The 27,099-nt window shown below is 38.5% G+C and overlaps 2 protein-coding genes across 2 annotated transcripts in view; both read left to right on the top strand.

The window, feature by feature from the left end:
• LOC136252244 (uncharacterized) overlaps window positions 1–24,165 on the top strand; it is a 50,518-nt gene extending 26,353 nt beyond the window's left edge. The window contains exons 3-4 of the mRNA XM_066044646.1: window positions 5,146–5,499; window positions 23,563–24,165. Coding sequence (XP_065900718.1) covers window positions 5,146–5,499; window positions 23,563–24,165 — 957 coding nt within the window. The remainder of the gene's footprint in view (window positions 1–5,145; window positions 5,500–23,562) is intronic.
• Window positions 24,134–26,759, top strand: LOC136252243 (uncharacterized). Its single transcript, XM_066044645.1, has 3 exons — window positions 24,134–25,517; window positions 25,717–25,779; window positions 26,180–26,759. Exons 1-3 carry the CDS (start codon window positions 24,134–24,136, stop codon window positions 26,536–26,538), a joined length of 1,806 nt encoding a protein of 601 aa, XP_065900717.1. The 3' UTR covers window positions 26,539–26,759.
• Window positions 26,760–27,099: the final 340 nt, after the last annotated feature.

Below are 27,099 nucleotides of genomic sequence, written 5' to 3'. Positions count from 1 at the left end.
ACCAGTGTGAAGCTCTTGCAGAAGACCAGGTAATGGCGTTCGGCTGATTGGTAAGTTCGGTGTGATGAAGGTAACCTGCTGTAAAGTATCCCTGAACTGCTTGATCCAGCTTTCGCAAGTCCATGTAATTTTCTGAGATACCAGTGTGACCAAAGGTGAATGGAAGTTTAGGATTTTCCTCAGGAGCCTGAGAGAAAAAAGATGACAGTGCATTTCATGACAATGCATCGGCTGCAACATTCTTAACACCTGGAATATGGAAAGCCACAAACCAGAAGTTAAATTTTGCTCCAAGGAACACTAGTACATGGGTTAGATGTATTAAATGCAGGTCACTACTGTATGTAGCTTTAAGCACTGCCACTACTGCCACATAGTCTACCACAAATTCAACTATTTCACCACTCCAGTGGTGGCCAAATAATGCTGTTGCTATAACTACTGGTATCGTCTCCTTTACTGCAATACAGAGCGGTAAAGTCTGGGAGTCCACTGGAGGTGAAACCATCCAGATCGGCCAAATGCACCATGCCCCAAGACCCTGATGCATCAGAGCACACCCTGCTCATTGGGTTCTGTAAACCAAGGTCCCATAAAAGGGAGATTCCATTCCAGCTGTCCACAAAAATGTACCGCCACAGAATATCTGCTTTTGCTGGGCACTTAAGTATTACCAAGTGATCTGGTTGACTCCCAACATCCTTAAGTGTATATAGCCTACGTAGAAATGGTCTGCCTGTCCTGACTACTTTAGTTGCAAAGTGGAGTAGTCCAACCAGGCTCTCTAGCTCCTCTTTAGGGATTGAGCGGCGAAAGCTAATAGCCCATCTCAGTTGCCATTTCAGCTTGTCTAATTTATCTCTTGGCAGGTGTAACTGTAGGGCAGATGTATCCACTTCTATTCCCAAAAATGTTAGACAGGTTTCTGGGCCTTCCAACTTGGAGAATTCTAATGGCACTCCAAGGGTCTGGAATGTTTTAACCAGAGTTTCTTTTTGAGCTAAGGCTGACTGATGGTCCTTAGCAACAAAGATATAGTGATCTAGGTAGTGGAAACCCTTTGAGATGCCGTTATGATGAAGAATCCATTGTAGCACATCAGCCAGGGCTGAGAATATTTTTAGGGTTAACCTAAGCCTAAAAGACAGCACCTTATCCACATACAGGGAACCTTTCCAGTATACCCCAAGCAAGTACTGATCTTCTGGGTGCACTGGAACTATTTTGTAAGCTTCTTTACATCTGCTTTACGAGGAAGGAGCCTCTACCTATGGATGCTACTAACACTGCCAGGTGGTCAACAGAGGCATATGCCAATGAGGCCACCTCTGGGTTTATACCACTTTTAATGCTTTCATTTTCTGGGGAGGGTAGGTCCACTATGAGACACCATTTCAGTGGAATTATATGCAAGCCTTTGGCCACCTGCTTACTGGAATTGTCCACATTCTACCAATGATGCTTCCTTACTGAGGTACTCTGCACTGCTTGCAGATTGTTAACTGAGAGGTCAGAGGTGGCAGGCACCAGCCAGCTTCTTCTATCAAACCCAATTCGAAATCCTCTCTGGATGCCTCGCAGCATAAACTCCACAAAAGAGTATGTCTGAATGGTATGATAGCTCTTCTGCCCAGGCTGAGGCTACCAGCGGAAAACACACTTCTGGGGACATGACAAGGTGAGATAAGGTATAGTCATTACCGACGCTATCGCTTGTGCTGCGAAATAGACAAAGACAGCTCTCCTCTAGGATGAGGGAGGCCCTTGTTTTTAAAACACTTCCAGCAGAAACATATGCTTGACACGCCAATGGCCAAGCTTCAATCCAGGTGGCCAGAAAACAGTTAACCGAATTCATTCAACCTCTCTAATATTACGTTGGTAAAACTTTCGCGTAATTTAATTTTTGTTGGATGCGAACTTTGACGAAATATTTTTAACAGTTTATAAAATACTATAGAAATGCAGTATCGTGCACTGCTCCAGCTTGTTTCAGTACTTTTTATCGATGTTCTATGGTCCTTACAAGGGTTAAAGTTGTTAAACGTCTATAAACTGAAAGGGAAGACTGTTCAAGAAGAATATGAAGAGTTGCCATACCCACCTCTAAGCAAAGTTTATGTGTGTGGAAGTTTAATACAGACTTAATTTAGCTTTCAATTCTTACGTTCTGGCTGCTTTTTACCATTTTAAACATTTTTGCTCATGTGGGTGCATATGGACAAACAAACATAGGTAGGTAGGTACACACACGTTTTTACAAAAACAATTAGCCCATGCCCCATAAACTAAGTTTAAAAATCAAACCCTTAGCCTTAGTCGAGTTATGCTTGTCTAAAGGAATCAGTCAGTCAGTTAGTAGAAACTTCCATTTAGTAATTTAAAAAAAAAATTCATAGCAACTTGTTGAAAGTGTTTTGGGTCATTCTGAAGGCCTGTTTAGGCTTAGTTTTTTACCTAACCAGTACTGCCTCATCGTCATCAGGGAAAGGTTTTTGGGTGATGCTTTTTCATGGGCCACTTTGTAGTCCCTACTATACAGTACTATCATACTGTGTATGATACTTAATCATTGGTTAACTATTGCTATCACATTCCCTGCAGCATATAACTTAACGTGGGAGGATCAAAGCAAAAAAAGGCTCTATATTCGCCATACAACCACAAGTGCTCTATAATTATTGGGCAGTTATAGAACACTTTAAAAGACTACAGTTCTATATCAGGTAGTTATAGAACTGCCAGGTCTATTTTGCAAGATAATAGCCTACTTTGAGTGAGTAATCACTCATTGGCCAATACAACCAATCAACCAAGCCAGTGTAGGCTAATAGCCTGTACTGCACTGGCTAACCAGTCAAACCAACCAATAAGAGTAAAACCACTGGATTTAATTTATAAACGCACTTGAAGATTTCAATGATGGTTACTTGTGGTCAGCAGTAGTGAACGTTTTTACTGCATTTTGTTCACATAAACGGATGAGTCCTAGGAAATATGCTTATTAAAGTACCACAATCGAAAACTTTTAGTTGTTGAGAAGACAGACTAGACTGACTAATGGAGGCACAACACAGGTGAAACACAGGTGAAACACAGGCGCAATGCCTATATTCCTTGTTTAGTTGCCATTAGCTAGCACTTTAAATAATTGTTAGACATTGAAACACAGGGTTCTACGGAATTTAGAAACATGAAAGGCCCTGTGTTGTCACGCACAAGCAAAGCAAGGGTGCTACTAGAGGGCCTGAGGGTTTCTAAATTCTGTAGAACCCTGTGTTTCAATGTCTAACTAATTTAGACCATAGCTCATTGTTGTACCTTCTCAGCTGCTTGTGACATGAGAAATGTAGCAATGAGTGTTGTTAACAAGCCCATTACACCTCTCAGTAATTAGTATGGCACTTGTTGTCCAGTTAAATGCTCATGCATTGCCAGTGATACAGGAGCATAATTACTGTGTTTTGTATCATCTCAGAGACAGGGATCGATTGAGACATATGCAAGGGATCTACATGATTTAGATACTTGTAAGTAGCCAATGAAATTCGAGTATTTCATCGTTAATGTTAAAAAATTTTAATAATGGCTGTGTGCATTGTTAAAATTTATTAGCATTAACATCATTGCAGCCATTTCTTGGCCGCCACCTTTGATTTCACAACTTTTTTCACCCAGGCTTTTTAAGGCCGCACCATTTTTTCACAGCTTGGCTGTTTTTGTGTGGATGGTCTTTATCCCGATTCCTTTCAAACCACAAAAAGGCACTCCTACGATGGTTGCTCCATCTACATATCAATTTTCAACTGATTCCTCCAAGGGGTTTACCCTGTAGGCGTGACAGTCCTTCGACCTTATTTTATGCAAATAATCGGTCATAATTCCGTGAATGTTCATCAGATTCCTACCAAAGTTGGTACAGAGATCCAACTTAATGAGCCTTTTAGGTAGTGCTGAGTGATAGTAAAAATTTTACTATCACGATAGTTACTCATTAAATATTGCGATAGTGAATACTATCCCGATAGTTTATGAAACACTTTGTTCTTAACAAGGTCTTAATTGTATAGCTATGATTTGCAGTCATATAGAGAGTTATTTTGCATGCACAGGACATTTGTTAATTAACTGCATGAGTGGCTGATGAATATGGACTTTTGGTATGCTTTTACAGGCCACTCCTTTGTAAGAAAGTTGGTAATACCAACTGTAAAACAGTATAGAAGGGTTGTTAATACCATTTTAATGCAGATCTGAGCTTATCATAACTATCACGATAGTGATATCCCTACTATTGCGATAACAATAGTGATTTACTATCACGATATATCGCACTATCGATACTATTGCTCAGCCCTACTTTTAGGTGTGCCAAATTTCAGCCTGATCCAAGCGCGCATTCGTGTTTTATGGTGGATTTTGCGAAGTGTGCGAAATGAAGATGATGAACAAAAAAACGAAGAAATTAAAACGAAATTTTGTTGGCTTGTATCTCGGAAATGGCTGGAGCGATTTTCTTCAAATTTGATATAGACTCCCCTAACTGGCTGGCACTTCTCTAGCAAAATTGGCTCCAATCGGATTAGGGATCACAGAGCTACAGAGGTGTGAAAATTGTGTTTTCTTTCTTCCTGTTAATATACTCACAGTGTGGCGTGCTGGCTTCTTGGGCTGCGCGACACACTACCATGTGTCTTGATACAGGCAGATAGCATACTCTTTGCCAATTAATAAAATCTGTTTGTCGAAGCGATCAGATGAACACTTCATGAGATATGCTTGTTTGTAACCACCTATGTAGATTGGCAAAAGTATTGTGCATTTCAATTTTTTTTTTAAAATCAAATCCAGTTTTCTGGATTACGCAGGTTTAAGGGTTAACATACAAAAGTGTAACATATTTACACCTTAGAAAACACATACATGTTTGGCAAATTCTAATGTTGATACAGGATCTAGGAGATGTGTGCATCAATGGTAGGTAAACAATATACATTCAACTGTAATATTTGTCTGAAACTGGTGTTGTTTGTGATCTATGGGTATAGAACATCTGTATAATACAGTAGAAGTGTGTGTACATTTTTAAACATTTGCTTGTAAACTTGCTTACTGTATTATAGTAGTAATGTGTCATTTGCACAGGATAGTTTCAAGTATAATTTCTACCGAGGTGCACGTTTTGTGATAATAGTGTATGACTGCTGTGATGTAGATACATTCAACAATGTAAAATATTGGTATGGGGATGTGTCTCGCTACGGTTTATCAGATGAGACTCTTTTTATACTGGTTGCAAACAAGATAGATGAAGCAACAAGAAGAGTGGTGGATCAGACTGAAGCTGAACAATACACAAAAATTAATGATATATTTTTTCACTATGCAGAGATAAGCACAAAAACAGGTCAAGGAGTCACTGAACTTTTTGAAATGATTGCAAAAGAAATTTTACACCAGGTACAAATTATAGTCAAAATTTCTTCACAAGCTGAGAAGGTCAGTATGCTGCTATTATAGGCACTGTTATAGTCTGTCATTTGTTACCCATCTGTCAACATTGTATTTGCATGAAAAATGTAAATAATATACATGTATACATCTTTCACAATTTCACAGTAATACTGTAGGAGCATACCTTGATTAAATGCATAATGTGTACAAAATTAAAACACTTCAACATTTCCCCCATGGTAATGTGTATCTAGTTTCAGGGGGGTCAAAGCAAAAGGTGAGGGAGAGTGATTAAATCAATGTGGTTCATTTCCAAGTGCGGAAATCAAAATTGGAGAAGGTATTTGGATATTGCTTAAAACATGTTTACTAGGGCTCAGTGGTGTAACCAGTCAGAAGGTGAAGTGGGGGCAAACACCTGCAAAATGCTTAACATTGTCATTCTGATTACACAAAGGCTAATGACCCAAACATGGGCTAGCCAACATATGGTGCAGTTTTATTACAGCTAATAATAAATCATAACTACGTAGCTGTACTTTATAATAAATTACAACGTTACCACAGGTAATACTCATTGAGCCTGCTAATCTCACTCAACTGTACTCCAATACATTCGTCTACAGAAAAATTTGTAAACATTTGTAGTAACATAGCCAGTAACACTCCTGATCAACATTAATTTTGGAGATGAACTAGATGCTGCACTATCTTCCATTTAGAATTTACATAGCGAATAACAATAGCCAATGCTTCTCCTAAGCAGGTAGACCTATCAAAAATAAATGATGAATCTTTACCATTAAATTCTTATCGAATTCTTGCCTGCAAATGAACAGACATGTACTTGGATCACTACAATGCTTGACCAGCCATAGACCGTCATGATTCCTATTTACTGTAGGACTTTATGGGAACCAAGCGTGTATTGAAAATAGTGTCTACTATTCATGAAATCATGAATATAGTAAAGTTTGAAGCATTTTGAAATATGTCAGCGGCTACAGCCCCCCAGACCCCTGCATCAGTAAGTCACTACCAAATCTGGAAATCGCCCTGGAAAAATCCTGGATTCACCCTTGGCATGCATTTGGGTGTGCGCGGATGATCAAAATGAATATATGAGTTTGACTAAGCATGCTGCACTGTTTTATTAAGGTGGGGAACATCTGATGTAAAAAATAAGTTTATCACTTTCATCACTTGAATAGGGATTCCAAACTTCATAAACAACAGCAATATCTGACAAACACTTTCCAACCATATTGAAAAACTTGCGACATGAACCTTGATCACCAGTTAAAGATACCATTCATCTCAGCTACCTCAAGATGTCTGACTACATCTCACACTAGTGGAAATAAAACATCAGCAGAGAGGTCAATGGTAGGATACTGGGTATAAGGAAATTGAATGTATTAACAAACAGACTCCTGATCATGAATACAAGCATGTGCTTTGTTTTGATTATTGGGTGTCACCTTTCAGTGTTCTTTCATAAAGCTGAAGTGTTGTTAATGCAATGGCCTTCTCGGTTAGTATCATGCAGTAGAAGTTCTGATTGTCTCAGTGATTAGCTGCCCATTATCACCATATAATATGTGACCAGATTTTACAGAACCGATCCAAATCGCACATCAGGCAAAATCAAACTAACACCACCAGTGGATAGCTACACTATCGTACTACAAGTTTTGACCCTCAGCACTACTCAAACTACACGAGGCTGGTTTTTACACACGTCTTTTCTGGGTGGTGTGGAGTGCTCAAATGGCGGTTTCAGGCCTTGTGAAGGACCTGGCTTGGCAAGAGTCAGTGGTTTACTGGTGGACAGCCTTATAATGTTGGCCAGACGTGTTCTCTGTTGATTTTGCTACATATCAGCCACTAAGGAGCCAGCACAGCCCTGTAATCTCGTGTCTGGACTCCAATCGTGGTCTGCCTCCATTTTGAGGTCTATCTCTTGCCCAGCCTCCACCCCTTTGTGAGCACTCGTGATACTACTTTGCTCGTCCAACTGCTCAGATTTTCTATCTTATTTGGCGGGAAACTGTACAAGCAGCTACAAGTACTGGAAGTGGCTTGAAAGGTAACAGATTGATGCATCTTTTGTGTAAATTTTATGCGCGTGCTTGCTATCCTTGGAGAGTTATGCTGGCTTCAATTCTTTAAAACCGTTTATCTCGGAACTTCTAATGTGTGATTTGGATCGTTTTTCCAAAATCCAGTCACATATTATGCTGCACAACTTATCCACATATGCTGCTACTTCACCTCCTATTCTATCATTTTAGGATTTCATTTAAAAATGTTGTTCTGGATGTTCTGAGCATGTATTCAAGGCATCTAATCATAACAATAGCATAGCCACTTGGTTTTTCATAATGTTCATATTATTTTTAATATGTAACCTTTGTGAACTTATATACATGTTCATAAGTAAACAAGTGTGATCACTACTGTGATTATCAGCAGTTATGTATCAATTTACATAATCGTTACTGTGTTCAGCAGTCAGCTCATGCATGGGTGTATGTAGGACAAGATCAAGACACATTGTAGTGTGCCACACAGCCAAAGACCATTCAGTGTGTTTACTAATAGGAAGAACAAAAATGTGACTTCAGTGTAGGTTAGAGACCTAGCATGAAAATCTTCATGGATATTAAAACCTAGGTGAAACTGTGGTTTTTAAAACACAAAGATTTGAGGATGTTATGTCTAATCAACTTAGACAATGAAAGCATTTTATATAGGTGGAGTTATTGTGGGATTGGATTAGATGTCACTAGTATATTAAAAATTATAAATTTAAAAATGAAGTAGGAATCCAAGCGATAAAAAGTAGTGAAACAAGTGATGAACAATGGTAGATATTACAGTATAGCTCAGTGGAAAATCCCTACTTTGGCATTGATCACAAAATAATTGTTATACCATGCCAAAGTAGGTATTTCCCACTGAGCTATGCTGTAATATCTACCATGTTCATCACTTGTTTCACTACTTTTTATTGCTTGGATTCCTACTTCATTTTAAATTTATAATTTTTAATATACTAGTTTGTTTAGTTTTTTGATAAAGCATACAGCTAGCTATAAACATGTGACTGTTCTATTAGGGTGACTGCTGTATTAGAGTATCTCTAGTCAGCCTGCAAAGATGTGTGCTTGCCCCAAAAAGGGGTGTGGTCATCATGGTTTCGATCGATTCATAGTAGAATCTCGAATCCGAGTTCGAATCAACCTACCAACTTGAAGGTGTGTGATCACAAATACAGCTATAAGCTAGCGTAAAAGGGACGTGGTAATCGTGGTCTCGATCGATAGATCGATAATACGTAGAATAAAGAATGGGCATGATGTCGTGACGGTATCATGGAGTACCGCGGTACCTCTGTACTCTGCTCCGTACAGTAGCGTACTCTAAGCGCCTTAAATAATTTTGTAGCATCTATTATGCTGCTTAAAGAAAGTGTTGATATGGAAAATTAATGCCTCGATATGGTTTCGTTGCATGAAGAAGAAGACAAGCAGCTTGATTGAAAAGACAAGGCGCACAGGGCGTACACTCGTCGGAACCCCAAAAGGCACATCCCACCAGTGAGTTTGCTGTTGTGGCGTAAAATGATGACCATGCGCCATATGAAGCTTATTATAAGACCATAATTCTTTGTAACCTTTACAGTACACCAATGTACATGGTGTACATGGATTGCAGTTTATAGCGCAGCGAACACTAATCATTAACACGAGTACACATTTGTGCATGTGAGCCAAAACTTTATGGTGTTGGTGCAGTGTACTGGTGTACACATAAAAGGCTACAGCATGTTAACTTGAGCGTATAGAGTGTACAGCGGTGTACATGGGTGTACAGCAGTGTATGCTAGCTATAATACTTTGAATGCTCCAGTAGCTATGGATTACACCTTACGTAAGCTTTGCACACAATCAGACATCAGCCTATTCATTTTCCTACCATAGCTATCATACACTGCAGTGCTCAAAAATTCAGTTATTTAGCTAAACTTATTAAATTTGTACTTTCTACATTAATAGCTCTCTCCATAACAGTAACTTTTAGTTTCTTCAATGTTTAAAATTTGGTCAACTTTTGTATGTGGAAAAGTTGATATTCCATTGTTTAGTCACCAGCTTTAAGGAAGTTTTGTCAATCTATGCTAGACCTACCCAACTTGCGAGCCAGTGAGCTACAATCCCTGCTAATGCAGTGATAACACCATGTAGACTATAGATATTGTCATTCACAACACCATCACTTCTAGCTTAACATCATTTGAACTGACATGTCCATTAGATTCTAATCATCACCTCTCACAGGCTTGATCTTGTAAGCAAAATGAAGTAGTAGAGTACCATCAAATTCTAGCAGAATTATATCGGCTGAACGTTTCTAACATATATGAAACCCTCGAAATTAGGACATTACCAACAATTTCCTGTGTCAAGAACACTTTCATTTTATTGCAAAATTTTTACCCAATACCAAGAGAGAAATTTTAGACGGTGCCTCAAAGATTTGCATCACAACATCTCAAAATGTATTTATTGCATGGAACTGCAGGGAGTAGCTGTGCCTTACTGAATCTTGTAACTTATAAGGATTCAGGGCAGATCCAAGGGGGGTCAAAATGTAATGGGACTCCAGATTGAGATATAGCTTTGCAGAGTATGCCAACCTATAGGGGCTCTGGGGTCATGCTCCCCCCCAGAAAATTTTTGAAAAGTAAACCCTCTGAGATGGGATTTAGTGATTTCAGCATGAGTTCATCACTGTTTTTTGGCTGTTGTACTGCTATATTAGGGAATCTCAATCTTGGTAAGCTAGAAAAATATTGAGGGGGTCAAGAGCCCCCTTGACCTCCCGAAATCCGCTGAACCTTGCAATATGGTCTATAGCTTATGTCACAAAATATTTTGTCATACTATGGACTACTGACTCAAAACCACCTGCTGGAGCATGGGATATTAGTTCAGGAAATTCTATAGTATTTTGGTTATTCCATGTTAATTTTTCAGAGAAATTAAAATAATAGAAGTGCATGTAGCTATCATGTGACAAAGTCATACACTAAGTTTCATTTGATTCCTTTTATCACGTTCCGTGTTATGGCTGTTTGATTTACTGTAGGAATTATATTGTATTTGTGATTTGCACAATACTTGTAATATTCAACTATACAATAAAATCTGTTAATAGGATCACAGGTCACCAAAGGTTACTGGAATGAACAGGTTCACTATTACTTTTATGCTTAATGATTAAGTAAAACTGTATACAGTATTTAAATTGATGCAATCTCACTAACTAAATGGCTTATTAGGTATAAGTAAACTGTATAAGTTCTATTTTGATATCAGCTTGACTTGCTGTCCTGTTGAACCTTGAATAGAGCACATGTAAAGTAGTGTGTGATGAGATCAGTACAAAATAGCCAAGCTGTGACAGATTAGCCAAGCTGTGACAGACTTTAAAGATAAAAGCAGCAACTAATTAAGAAATTGTTGCATTGCCATATCCAACAATTAAGCGACTTCTAAAAAAAATTTTTTTGTTCACAAGATACACGCGTCTACACTGGAAGCAGGTTTTCAAGGCTCTGTCATGGAGCGTCAGACAACTTTTAAACCTTTTCCCGGTTCTAGCAGGAGTGGCCAGCATGACATCTACTTTCACGTAAAATGTAACAGCTTAATACAGCCTTTTTCATGGTACAAAGTAAGGGGTTTAACATTACACATAAAACTATTGGCAATGAAAATATTGGCTCACACCAACAATCCAGGCACGAACTTTTTAACGAATCCCGGTTATACAAGGCTAGATCACAGGAACACTCTTCAAGGTAACTGAACACTCTTCAAGGTAACTTCCTGTGCCATAGGCCGGCTTTGGGGTATACAAATACAAAAAGAAGTGAAATCTAATCCAAAACAGTCAAGCTGTAAAAAGGGAGTGCGGCCCTCAAAAAGGCTATGGTGAAAAAAGATGTGAAATCCAAGTGGCAGCCAAGAAATGGCTGTGATGGTAGGTTAATGGTAAAAAATTTAATAACGACAATTCAAGTGAATTTGGTGCCGAAACACAAATTCACATGAATTTTCGTTATTAAATTTTTTACCATTAACCTACCATCACAGCCATTACTTGGCCGTCACCTTGGATTTCACATCTTTTTTCACCACAGCCTTTTTGAGGGCTGCACTCCTTTTTTACAGCTTGGCTGTTTTGGATTAGATATGTCTTACAGCAGACAGGTAATTTTATAATACCAACTCAATCAACCATCACCATCACTGTATGAACAGTTTAATAGCAACCCTGTGGATAGCGAGTTAACATGTTTCATGTCATTCTAATTATGATGAAGAGCAGTCCGGCCAATTATTTTATTTATGGTCAATTATAATTACAAAATAACCACAACAATTAGTGCATAGCTAATATTATTTTGAACAAGTTGTACACCCATGTACATCAATGTATGGAGTTTAACTAGTTAAACTAGGTTAATGTTGCAGTCAAGCATGCGTGAGTGTATTATGATAGTGACTAACCCAAAGCTCTACCTTGACTAGGGAGAAGATTGGGCAGGCACACACGTGAGAAGGGTTGGCAATAATTGGAGAATAACATTGCGCATGCGTTACAAGAAAAAAGGTGCGTGTAGAGGTGTTAGAACACATGGTACTACATGCCATACCACTCCCCTCTACCAACTATCTCATATTAGTATTTTTAGAAGATGAAAATCACAAGGGGATTGTTCGGTGGGATTTAATGTAATGTATTGCCCAAAAAATAAATAAATAGAATAAAATTAATAACGGGGGTGTGGAGAGGTGAAGCATGCACCACAGACAGTCCCAGCAGGGAGCTTAAAAAAATCCCCCCTTTTTTTCCCATTGTCTTTTCCATCTTGAGGCTTGCTCAGGGTGTGACAGTGCAGGGTTTCTATTAGGAACATTGTGGCATGCAGAAATTCTTGTGGCTTCAGAGAATGTTAGAATCCCCAAGCATTCCTACCTCCAAGCCTTTGTAGTAAAACATGCTGTATACATCATGTAAAATTGTTGAAAAGGGGCCTATTTGAGAATTAATAGGAGAATCCATGGAACCCTGCACACCTACTAAAACAACCACCATCTGTTGACGGTGGAAACCCGCTCACAACAGGGTAAGACCTGCTGACCGGGTTAAACTGACAAGCAACATTAAACACTGATTTACACTCATGTACACCCATGTACGCTGCTGTACACCTCCATGTACACTGTTGTACACCCATGTACACTGCTGTACACCCATGTACACTGCTGTACACCCATGTACACTGCTGTACACCCATGTACACTGCTGTACACCCATGTACACTGCTGTACACCCATGTATACTGAAGTACACTGCTGTACACCCATGTACACTGAAGTACACCGCTGTACACCCATGTACACTGCTGTACACCCATGTACACTGTTGTACACCCATGTACACTGCTGTACACCCATGTACACTGCTGTACACCCATGTACACTGCTGTACACCCATGTATACTGAAGTACACTGCTGTACACCCATGTACACTGAAGTACACCGCTGTACACCCATGTACACTGAAGTACACCCATGTACACTGAAGTACACCGATGTACACCACTGTACACCCATGAACACTGAAGTACACTGCTGTACACCCATGTACACTGAAGTACACCGCTGTACACCCATGTACACTGAAGTACACCGCTGTACACCCATGTATACTGAAGTACACCGATGTACACCACTGTACACTGAAGTACACCCATGTACACCACTGTACACCCATGTACACTGCTGTACACCCATGTACACTACTGTACACCCATGTACACTGCTGTACACCCATGTACACTGCTGTACACCCATGTACACTGCTGTACACCCATGTACACTGCTGTACACCCATGTACACTGCTGTACACCCATGTACACTGCTGTACACCCATGTACACTGCTGTACACCCATGTACACTGAAGTACACCCATGTACACTGCTGTGCACTGCTGTACACCCATGTACACTGAAGTATACTGCTCTACACCCTTGTACACTGAAGTACACCACTGTACACCCATGTACACTGAAGTACACCGATGTACACTGCTGTACACCCATGTACACTGAAGTACACCCATGTACACTGCTGTACACCCATGTACACTGCTGTACACCCATGTACACTGCTGTACACCCATGTACACTGCTGTACACCCATGTACACTGCTGTACACCCATGTACACTGAAGTACACCCATGTACACTGCTGTGCACTGCTGTACACCCATGTACACTGAAGTATACTGCTCTACACCCTTGTACACTGAAGTACACCACTGTACACCCATGTACACTGAAGTACACCGATGTACACTGCTGTACACCCATGTACACTGAAGTACACCCATGTACACCACTGTACACTCATGTACACCACTGTACACTGAAGTATACTCATGTACACTGCTGTACACTGCAATACACCCATGTACACCACTGTACACTGTTGTACACCACTGTACACTGCTGTACACCCATGTACACTGCTGTACACTGATGTACACTGCTTTACACCCATGTACACTGCTGTACACCCATGTACACTGCTGTACACCCATGTACACTGCTGTACACCCATGTACACTGCTGTACACCCATGTACACTGCTGTACACCAATGTACACCGCTGTACACCGCTGTACACCCACACTGATGTACACATTTCTACACCTAGGTACACCCATGTACAACAGTGAACTGTAAAACAGACTCCTCTTTACCGTGTCAAATGCATACCACAACCCTTTATGTGTACACCTGTACACCAGTGTACTGTACCACTATCATGAAATTTTGGTCTTATTTCAAGCCTTATCTCGGAGGAGGGGAGGAGGAGAGGAGAGATTGAGAAGGTAGTGAGTGAGACGAAATTTCGAGTTTTGACGATTTTTAAAAAGGCAGTGGTTACTGAACCGAAAGTTTTTTTTTTCACGTAGTATAAATCAAGACTCACGATAGTGAGTCGAGAGTCGCGAGGCCAAGAAACACAAAGCGCGCGCCCACAATAATTAAAACACATGACCACTATTGTGAGTCATCATATAATCTATGGAGTCATTTACATGAGGGATCGATTACGCAATCTTTTAAAATCTGCATGGTGAAATCTCAGGCTTACTAAAAGATTCCACCTCGAAACCAGGGGCATGTAACCTTTGTATAATGGGTAACTACCACACAAAAAGTCAGGCAAATTGTTTGAGTAGTTTGTTCCATCGCCCACCCATTTACCATGCGTTAATTAAATTATTTATTCAAATGTGCATCATTCTTTTTTTCATTTTCTTCGTCATTGCATCCCATTGGAGCAATTTTCTTTCAACCATGAAGTCATATTGTAAAAAGGCTGCGGCTATCAGGGGCTTTTTACACAATGTATCTGTACATTTAATTTCGCTAAAAGTTGTTTGTTAATTTATGAGATCGCTTTTGTGCTCTTTGAAGATTCAAACTTGCCGCCATGACGTCGAGGTGTGAGGCACCCGCCTCAATTCCCAAACCCAAACGGTGTGGAAGTGGGCAAAGTCATTAGCCATAGCAAGCTGGCTGATTTGATAGACACTGTCACGGTGCTGTCAACTCTTGGTTTAATTGTGAGCAGTCACTGATTTGTTTTAATTTCGCCATGGTATGCCTCCACTGACTCGTCAGCGTGACTCCGGCCCATGCAGGGCCGTACATAGCTATAGCCAGCTGTTTCATACCCTCTGTAGTGATACAGTTGAAGTAATTTACTGCTGCATTACCCGTGCACATCTCTAATCCCGCCCCAGCCCTTCAGTGCCTGTGAAATTTCTTTGTTGACTTAAAAAGCCAGCATCAGTGCATCACCTTTCAGTCACAGCACTTCGTAGACCCTCATGCAACCACCCACAATTATAGAAACTCTTTAATGATAGCATGATATATGTGACCGGATTTGCGAAAAGGGGTCTTCCACACACATCCAATTCCGTAACTGTTGGAGACCATAACTCAGTGTTCAAGTAACATATTAACCTGAAAATTTCACCACGTATTCAGCTATAGTGGTGCTCACCACTGTCCAAAATTCAAGGCAATAGCTCTTTCCAATCTGAAGTTATCAATTGTCAAAGTTGGCAAATTGGATGTGTGTGGAAGACCCCTTTTCGCAAATCCGGTCACATATTGTAATAGTAAACATTTACATTATGATGATCCCATAAAATTTAAAAAAAAATGACTACAATAGCACAAGAAGCCAGATACACTAGTGTTTGGCTATGATTTACCACCAAGAGTTCATTATAGTAGTGGGGTCTTGGTACCACATCTTATTTTTCTTCACCATTTGCGTGATTTGTCCATTGACCATAAACTCACCCGCCAACAGTCACAACATCAGTATCCACCCTGCATATACAGAAAGGGATACAGTATGGTAAGGCACAGCTAACTAAAAACATGTAATCATAGTCAGACTAACATGTCAACAAACACTTACTTCCACTATTATGATTATTGTTAAAGTGAGCATCCAACATAGTCATTCCCAAGATGTATTCTGCATACTGCAGCAATTGATAACCAATTTTGGAGTATATTACTTGACTTCTTTTGTGGTTCTCACCTACATTGTTGACATAACAATGTTTGTTGCTAGGAGACATATAGACTAGGAGGGACTAATATGGTTATAGCATAATGGTAAACAAGTTACAACAGCTAAGGAAATTTTAATAAACTAGCAGTGATTGGATAGTTGATAGATAAAAGTAGAAGACAATTTGTAGTTTTTCCAGTCCTGATTGTTTGAGGATAAGTACATTAGCTGAAAAAAGCAAGACAGACTAAATTTCAACACAAGGTTTATGATGCAAACTCATTATGCACCTACCAATGTGTTACCCTACCACCCCCCTTGGATGTAAGTGGGGCTTTACAAGGCGAATTGACATGAAACTACTGCTTCCACTATGGGGCAATTCATTAAGCACCCAAGTATTTTTCTACATTGTCAAATCCCCCACGTTGCAACTGGAGCCAATGGTGGGGATTTGACACAATAGGTTTGTCCTACCATGGGGAATTTAACATTCGGTTGTGCCCACTATAGCCCTATATATGCCCGAAGGGGGGGGAGGGCAATACATTGATATGTGCATTATATATATATAATACGGTAAGTAGACTAAGCCTGTATCTTGCGGGCCTAAGCATGTTCCTCTCCTGTTTTGAAAAATAATCTTCCCCTAACTGGAGTTTGCCTGACACCTTCAACATCACAAAAAGCTATCTAAAATGGTTAATTTAGCTTTGACCATTGGCAAACTACAACACTCAACAATTATATCAGAGTATACATAACTCTATATATCTGCCCAGTTACTATATAGTAGGGTCCATGGTTGTCTCAGATCTGCACATATTATCATCACATCAATCGATTGATGCATAGTAATTATGGTATACTGTATGTACGTATTGACTTATTTGCTAATCATTCAAATGCCTGACACATTATTTATAGCCAAAGATTTCACCATACATTAGAGGAAGCCATAAAAGTATATAGCCTTATAGCCTTTCCTGAACTGTTGATGGAAGCATTTGTCTGCTCTTGACAACTTCGTTGTCATCACCAACCATCTGGTTGGTTGAAATGTTGAGAAAAAACGTTCATTTTTAGCTGTTTTCTCACTAGGGTTCAGCTCAACTTGTTCACGGTCTGACCCACACAGCTGCTAGCTACAAGCCAGCTGCAAGGATCTGGCCTACAAAAGCATATATGTATAATTCCCAGGAAGCTACTATGGCGTGGGGGATTCCTGTCTAAAATTACGACGGTAGTTATATATCCGTTTACAATGACTTATACACGAACTTACCCGGTAATTCGCTGGGAGAATAGTGTGATGCATTCAGCAGCCAATTCGCCTCCACTTGTTACGCACACAGACTAGTTATATCACCAATCCACCGCTTCAGAAAGAACCATTAAGATGGCAGCCTTGACTTTGTCACTATCCCCGGTTCTTATTTTCACGTGAAACATCACGCAAAATATCACGTGAGTCTTTGAGGGAAATTTGAACAGTTTGAACGAGTTTTCTCTTAGCAAGTCACTTTTAGTAGCGCTTCTAAACACTGAACTTGAAGCTTTTGCTACTGATTTAGCTAGCTAATCTGATACTGAAGTTGTTATTATGCATGCATGCATGCATTGTCTCCTATGTAATATAATAGCCAATCTTCAGTAACTGTATGTTCTCCATCCAACAAAAAGTTGTGATATCCTGTGCCAAAAACAGCCCAGCTGTAAAAAAAGGCGAGGCCAAGATTGCACAAGTACATGTTCATGGAGTGACTACAACCAAAAGACATGATATCAAAATCTGGCCAAGAAAGCATTTACAGTATAGGCACTTTTATGCATTCGTTTTCTATATGCTTCACATTATCACATCCAGCTAGCTGTACATGTGTGCTTGCAATATAAACAATAATACTGAGATAATAAAAGATGATTACACTGCATTGTTACCAAAATTAATTGAACTAAAATTTTACAATTGGTTTCTACTTGGCCATCTTTTTATTTTAATATACAGTGCAAAAAGATGGCCAAGTAGAAACCATTTGTAAATTTTTAGTTCAATTAATTTTGGTAACAATGCAGTGTAATCATCTTTTATTATCTCAGTATTATTGTTTATATTGCAAGCACACATGTACAGCTAGCTGGATGTGATAATGTGAAGCATATAGAAAACGAATACATAAAAGTGCCTATACTGTAAATGCTTTCTTGGCCAGATTTTGATATCATGTCTTTTGGTTGTAGTCACTCCATGAACATGTACTTGTGCAATCTTGGCCTCGCCTTTTTTTACAGCTGGGCTGTTTTTGGCACAGGTAACTATTACAATTACAAACAATTATTACAACTACATAAACTGAACCAATAAGCCGGGCTCGCTATTGAACCAACAGTAAAACTTAAACAAAAAAGGGTCACTACACGAAAAAAAAACCCACAAAACTCAACCTGGGCTCGAACCCTGGACTACTGGAACTGTAAGCAGTGGGCTTACCACTGTGCCACCGCTGCTAGCTATGCACTACCCCTACTTTTCTACCTTATAAACGCTACTCTAGTAGTAGTCTCACTATATACACTATAATACAGTAATAAGAACGTAACCTAACAGTGAAAAAGAAACCAAAGCTGAACCCGAGCCTAACCCTAATGCTAATGTTACTTTTCACGTCCCCTAAAGTCGAATGCTCGGGGAAACTACTAGACGCAAAAATAAAAACCTTTCAGTTCAGTAATAATAATAATAATAATAATGCTTTACAGAATAATAATTCTGAGGGTCTACCAGTGACCTACACTGATAACCTAACATACATTAAATAATTACTATACACTAACATTTACATACTTAGTTACAAGTGGTTAAAATTGTTAAATGCAGGATTCTTGGAACAATGGGAACAGGGACAAAGGTAATGGAAACAACAAGGAGAATTGTCAAAGTTAGCTAAGAAATGTAACGACTACCTTTTTAAAAATTCTATATCCGGCCACCAGTAAGCATTTTCTTGTTTTAACGCTACATTTGATGTTAGATGGACTAATATTATTCCGTAAAAGTGATTTTCGTCGCATAAGAAGTTTCTAAGCTGGTTTTTAAAAGGTGATCTTTTTGGCGGCATGCATCATTTCAGGGGGATTCCTACTTAAGGCCCCTATTTGGTGATTATTAGTTTCTCATCCAGTCTTTCTATTTATTATGATGTGGGTGGGAGGGCATTACCATTAGGCCATTATATTATTAATACACTGATGTACAGACCTTGTCCAAATTCTCCTACTTTCCTCCCACAAATTAACATTGGTTTTTAGTTGCAATCGTGCTCTATCGAGCTAGCAGAATCTCAGTTGACTTGAAAAACAGCTGAAAATAGAATCCACTGTAGTAATTTGCCAAGGAAACAACACTGCAACACAACAGTACCCCTGGCGCACTGTAGTGTTAATTTAAAAACGTCATCGATGACGGTTTGGTATCACGTGTTCTTCTGAGCATGCACAGAGCAAATCTCAGAGGAGGTTGGACGTGTTCACGTGAGCTGTACATTTTCATTGGAAAATCTTCATTTTAAGACAATTTTATTAAAACTATAGTGCATTTGAAAGTTTATGTATTTCTAAATCTAACTGCGTGGTGATCCCCAGCAAACCCCGCTGATTTGGCTGGTAACAAAGCCAGAGCTTAAAGCGCCAATAAAATAAATTATGCAAAATCAGTTTTATTGAGGAAGGTAATACAGCGATCTCAGTGTAACGCAGTGAAGGGTCATTGTTTTATTATAGAAAGCGTACGTGATAAGTCTAGTGAAGTTGTATGCACCAAATCACAATTTGTTAATTTCACCCCGAATCTCAAGTGCCTTCAGAAAACAAAGTACATAGCCTTGAAGCCTACGTGAAGGACAATCTGAATATCTAACGAACCCCAGTGAACTCCATAGTTTTTCAGTTTAGTACTGCGACTATTGAGGGTGACGTGAAATACCAAAGAAAAGAACGCAATTAAGAGCAATATATTTAAGTAGCGCTTATAGCGCGTCCAACCTCCTCTGAGAGAAAATAATGGCTTGCCATGCAGTAGCCTAAGAAGGATGCGGGCGGTGGATGAGAAACTAATAACCATCGAATAGGGGCCTAAACAGTACTACCATACTGTTTGATTTTAAAATTGTCACACAATCCAAACATGAGTACAGAAGATGGAACATATTTTCGACAAAGTGCTGAAGCAAAATTGAAGCTAGCACCTTATCACTGCTTCCTAAAGATGGATGCTAGTGAAGATATAAACTGACCATTTGCTGTCATTGCACATTCTGGGTTTCACATACGGACCACACCCACATTACAAATAATGCAAAATAACCATTCTACAAAGAAGCTTACACATCTACACAGTTATCTGGTAAAATGCATCTACAGTTAAATTGAAGACAAAACATGCTTAAAACACTCTAGGGCACTAAACACTCTAGGGGCACTAAACACTCTAGGGGCACTAAACAAAATTTCCCCATGACATTGATGGACTTCTCACTGACAAATGTTGTCACAGTGTTAAACAGTACCTCTTATAATCAAATTGCTTTAGGCATGCTTGTTTATAAAAGGAATGGAGTGGTCAAACTCCTGTTGACTTGGATGACTTTTCCTATTAGCCTTGAGGTCTAATTTTAAAAACTTTCTTGCAGGTCTTTTAGTGAATAACTGTGAATTATTATCTCCCTAAGATCAAAATATTTTATGTATACCTACCTCAGCCGTTCCCAAGATATGAATAGGATTTCGTACATTATTTTTACAAAATTTTTATCTGAATTTTGGCACATGTAATTAATAAAATGGCCCAAAAACAAACAATAAAATATTAGTTTCAACATGTAGAGTTATGACAGATTATTCATGTAAATAGATGGATTTATGTCATGTTCAAAAGATACAGTAAATAACTTCAAGGAATACATTGAAAATTGAGAGTAGCCATCATAGAAGTGTCTTAAGGAAATATGAATAATTGCATAATGGAATAATAATATTATACAGTACAGTATTACTGTATACATCTACTAGTATAGTTGCTGGTATAGACGTTTTTAAAAAGAATATTTCGTACTCAAATGTAAAATCTCTGATTTTTTTTGTTTATATTGTTTTTATAACATGATTATAGTGACTGGTGAACCAATGCATACTGCATCAAAGGGATTTATTTATTTATTAAGGCAAGGTCTGTAGGACACCTGGTCCTACAGCCTGCTCAAAGTTGTTACATAAAGTATGTTTGAAAAGGTGGAGAAAGGTGAAAAAAATCCATGACTGGATCTGGGCAGCCTCGAACCTGCAGCCACCCGATTAACGCTTGAATGTTTACAGGGGTCTGCCGGGCAGTCAGGATGCTTTCTCCTTGTCAATTTCATGTATATGTATCCATAAGAATGCTAGAGAGTGACATATTATCTCAAAGTACTCCATGTGGAACCAAATGGACATTAGTTTATTTATTAAGGCTTTACAGCACAAGTGCTGAAGGTCTGTAGGACACCTGGTCCTACAACCTGTTTAAAGTTGTTGCAGAAAGTATGTTTGAAAAAGTGGAGAAAGGAGAAAAAAAAAATCCATGACTGTACTTGGGCAGCCTTGATAGGATAAAACGGCACCAGACGCACTACAAGAATGATTGAGTGACTGAACTTAGGCACCGACTATCAAGTACTGAAAGTGATTTATCCAATTTTAGCTATATTGTATGTTCTACACATTATGAAGCACTGCAGAACAGTTCAAGAAGCGCCACTGCAATCAATCCACTGACTACAGAAAATACAGCCACTATGGAAATAGGACTGAAAATGTGCTCCAAATATCTAAACAAGTAGAGTGGATATTCTGGTTCATTTTCAGCTATGTTCTACCCACTGCTACAAACAAAGAACAGTACAAGAAGTACCTATCCACAGACTATTTGTTTACAGTGCTGGCATCTGAATGCACAACAGATTATAAGTTATTAAAACAAAATTACAAGTATAAATGTCAATTATGGTTAGTTGTCATGAAAGCCAGCTGAAGTCATAACTCAATGTCATGAATTAAGAAATGGAATGCGAAGGAGAAAAAGGTAAGTTCATGATGCGTGTAGCTGCTGTGGCTGGTAAAAAGTATGTTTCAGGCCAAAAGCAACTTTGAACAGTGCAGAAATCAAGCCCGTAGTACTAGTTAAGTTACAATTGGCTGAGGCAGACATTCAGTTAGAGCAGAATTTAGTGCTACAATATTTTTATATTTCATAGAAACTTGTTGGATGTGTTTTGGGTCACTGAGGGAATTTTTGCATTTTATTTTACCTAGCCAATACTGTCCAGCTGCCATGAAGAAAAAATTGTTTTCACTGTGGCCCAGAGCTGGCATGAAAGCCCAAACCTTCATGATCCTACTACTCAGTTAAGCATTTTTTTCCATATTTTGTGTGGATTCTAGTGGCTGAAGCTGTTTAGTTGCAACTTGTAATGCAAATTATGCTTTTGCCCTGAAATTTCTTGATGAAAAATTATACTACAATATTAAATAGTCCAGCTTCGTTTACAGCATTAACAAACTTCCATTCATAGTTTTTGTAGAAAGCATTTAATATAACCATTACTGAGGTTGTCTTGAGGCAATTCATATGTCCAGGACCTCAAAACTACAAGTAATATTTTCAAATGCAATAGTGAATCCAGGATGGGACTTTTGCCCCCCTCCCTTTGTAAAGGAGCCATACTTCTTTTTAATTCAAATACTAAACCTTGTTAGGCAATAATCAATTTATATGACTTATTAAAATATGTGTACATTACTACCATTTATTACAAACTCATCTAAAACAAAATCAAAGCAGCTGTCAAGCTGCCACCCTGCAGACTACCGTATTGCTGGTATTAGGGATCATCAAAAATAGAGAGAAGGGTCTGATTTCAAAAACTAAATTGGTGCATTAAACACATGTACAGTAATACAAATCACTAGCAGTTCCAACGGTGTTTGCTGTGTTTTCATACCCCCCTCTATTATCTCCAGAAGGATTGCAACTGGAAAGGGAATCTAAACTCAAATCCAGATACTCTCTGTAAGTGGGGGACATGTGGTTAGACTCCAAGTCCATCATTTTCTGTACTTCTACTAAATCAGTAATGGTACTGTACCATTTTTTATTGACAGTCTATGCTGGGATACAACAATGGAATCATCATACATTTTGCCAAGCTACGAATTCATGTTAAACTAAACCATGTATGTACGTATATTATGACATATATACAATTTTATGCAATTGCATTTTGCAGTGTTTACTGTGATGCAAATCAACAATAGTGTACATGTAGATAAGAATTGTCAATTATGTTTGCAATAAATCCAAAGAATTTTATGTTTATACATGTTTTAGGTACTAGCTGTAAAGGAAAAAAAACCAAGCAAGAACCCAAACCTTGATAGGGCTAAGCAGTTGCAGCAAAATCTTAATAAGGCTAAAAAGCAACACGGAACTCTTCCAGTGAGATTTATAAAAATAGTGTTTACAGGATCAGGAGCTGCTGGTAAAACTAGCTTTGTTAACTTGCTGTTGAAAAAGAAAATCAATAAAGATCACCACAGTACCAATGTTGTTCACGGTAATCATGCTGTATCTTGTAAAATGGCCGCTTTTCAAGGATCCCCTGACAGTATCAATTGGGTTGAACTTGGCTCTAATGTTGAAATTAGTTTTCTGAAATCAGTTCTACTTCCAACAGAGACAACATCATCGCTGCCAGCTCCTCACCCACCACAATCTGCCAAAGACTCTGTACAGCCTTTGCAGTCTTCATCTACAGATATCCTAGTTAAACAATCCTACAAACATCCTGTACAACAAGAGGTATCTTTAAAGCAATGGGTTGCTGGATTATTTGTGAAATCAGTTAAAGGTTCAAGTCTGTCCACTTTTCAAACCATTCTTAATTCAGCCTCCCAATCTTATGATCAAGTTGTTAATGTCATCTGCCAATGATGCTTGGGAACGGTCACCCAATCCAATCCCACATTTAGTTAAAACTGCTGGCACAGATAGTGGCTCCTACATTTGTTTGGTGGGTACTCATGCTGACAAAGTGGCAAGTGAAGTTGTGACAAAGACAGCTGATCAATTAGCTACCCTAGTAGACAAAACACAATGTGAAGCTGCAGTTTGGCAGACAGAAAAGGGAAGTGTTCTTTTTTCTGTTGATAACACTACTGCTGGAAATAAATACAGTGAAGATCCTGTGGCAAATGTAATTCGAAGTAGAATTGAAGATCTAGCTGCAGAGAAAGGAGTCTATGAGTTGCCTATAACCTGGATGTTGTTGGAACTTGAAATTCAACAGGTTTGTGCTAAGAAGGACAAATCATACATTTCATTTGATGAATGTTTTGCACTTGCTCGAGATACTGGTTTAATTTCTGACAAAGAAGAAGTCAGAAGTGTGTTGTTATATCATCATCAACTTGGTACACTGATCCACTTTGCAGAAGTTCCAGGGTTGTGTGATTATGTCATTACTGACCACCAGTGGTGGTTTGATAAACTGAGTAGCATCATATGTGTCACTTTCAAGCAAGGCACTTGCAACCGCCAGGCAGTGAATAGATTAACTTATGAAGGTCTGTTTTCAAAGGATCTTCTTCAGCACATTGAATGGAAAGATGAAATAAAACAAGATTTTTTCTTATCTTTGCTAGTTCGTATCAAAATCATTGCTTGTGTAACAAGAGAGCAAGAGAGAAAAGAATACTTTATGCCTTTTGTTTTGCCGACTTTCACTCCACAGCAAAAAGATAGAATTCTTCCTCAATATGGACATCTTCTAGGACAGCCATTACTAGTTCAGTTTCAGTCAGGCATTTTACCAAGAGGACTCTTTTGCTCTCTAATAGTTGAACTACTGCAACATTCACCTAAAGGCTGGTACCCTCATTTCTCTCATGATGGTGTACATCACACCTTCAGTAATTTGATCACTTTCAGTTTACCTGATGGTTATTCCTTGTCATTGTTTGATAAAGTGTCTTATCTTGAAGTACAGATGAGGCACATTGATAATACTTCTCCAACTCTTATCCATGTTAAGGCTTACAATTATCTGGTATATGCTCTTACAGAAGTTTGTATTCACTTAAATTTTGACTTTGAAAGATTGCAGTATGGCTTTTTGTGTCAGTGTGGTAAAAGCACTGAAGATCATATTGCTGTTCTACCTGAAAAAATTACTTCTACTACAGTCTATGCCGAATGTAGTATAAACAGTGTGTTCCGTGAAAAACTGGGAACTTCACAATTAATGTGGTTTGTATATAATGAAAATTATCCACCAGCTGAAAATGGTAAGTAAATTGGTAATTATTGTTATATTGTAATCCGTTATGTTAGAATTAATGTACAATTATAAGCTATCTGTATGGACTGTATGTACTTGTACAAAGGAAGGATTGTGTAGTTGGTCATGCACTAATATGCACATCATAAAGGTAGAGCATTGCAAAGAGTAGTGAACGTTTGTCATAATTACCTGCTTGTACACAGAATCAACTGATGATATGGTTCCATTGACTGTTGTTTCCACAACTGATCAACAAGTTATCAAAAGTATGTGATGCATTGATATGTACAAAATGCAACATGTTGAATAGAGATGGAAATGTAGTGACAAAAAGAATATTCCACATAGCTAATGTTAATCAATAAAGTAATAAAATTTAAACTAGCTACATGAACTACATGCATATAATATTCAGTGTGATATTCAGTTATTGTAGTCATGGCAGTGCATGTGATTTAAATAGAAATCATAGAACCACCAATGTCTGTACTTTACAACAAATCCATTGCATTTTATTATTCTCCCATAAGCATTTCAGCTAAGTTTGTTATTTTGGGAAACTGTGACCAAATATTTGACTTTGTGACAATTCCCGATCATTCATGTATAGCTGACAACAATTGTACTGTAGTATATTATAATGTTAATGTCTACTTCAATATATAGGACCAGCAATGAGGTTACTACATGAGGTTGTGATCCCCAGAATAGCAGCTGACTGGAGTTTGGTGGCTGATTATTTGGAGTATGAGGTGGAGGATAAAAAGTTGATAAAAGAGAAATGTCGTGATGATCCACTGAAATGTTGTGTGGAACTTTTGGAAAATTGGCTATCTACTGACAAAGGTGTTTCCCCTAAATCTTGGTCCAAGTTGATTGAGATCCTCAGACAGATCAAAAGTCTTACTTCAACCACAGAAAAAATAGTGCAAGATTTGGCTAAAGCAGGAGTGTTTTATGATGAGAAAAACACAAACACAAGTGCTCAAGCAAATAAACAATCACCCAAGTACACACAAACATAATATAATTGACATTTGTTACATTGCATTGTACATGCATGTCACTATAGAGAGTGTAGAGACTAAAGTAGGGAAGAGTGTAATCGTAGAAATGCAGTTGGTTTTTGTAGTTACGTACGTACATGTTGTGACATACCGTCATTAGGTTTTTTTCATTGTAAAATAATTTTCATATGCAAAATTTGTATGAAAATTTCTTGCACGAAAATAATCATACAAAAATATTTTTACACGAAAAATTTTTGCATGAAAATAAAGCAAGTTACGGTACCAAATTTTGTCACTGAAGTTCGAATTCAGACAACAGAGTTTCACTTGATAATGCTCTTGAGGGGAAACTTTTTATTAATAATTTACCCACATGTGCAACAGGATTTATGGCACACATTCAATTTATGAACATGAAAGGCCATAAAGTAGCAGACAATTGTGAAGCTACGTTGATGCTCACCGCTAGCTAAATTTCAAGTTGATAGCTAGCTTTAATCTAAATTAAAAGTTATTTTGTCAAAGTTGGTTAGTTTAATGTGTGTGTGGGAGACCACTTTTTGCAAATCCAGTCAC

The sequence above is a fragment of the Dysidea avara genome, chromosome 4, assembly GCF_963678975.1.
Source record: "Dysidea avara chromosome 4, odDysAvar1.4, whole genome shotgun sequence".
Classification (NCBI taxonomy): domain Eukaryota; kingdom Metazoa; phylum Porifera; class Demospongiae; order Dictyoceratida; family Dysideidae; genus Dysidea; species Dysidea avara.
Note: the sequence above shows the minus strand (reverse complement) of the source record. Positions and strands in the feature narration are given on the sequence as shown.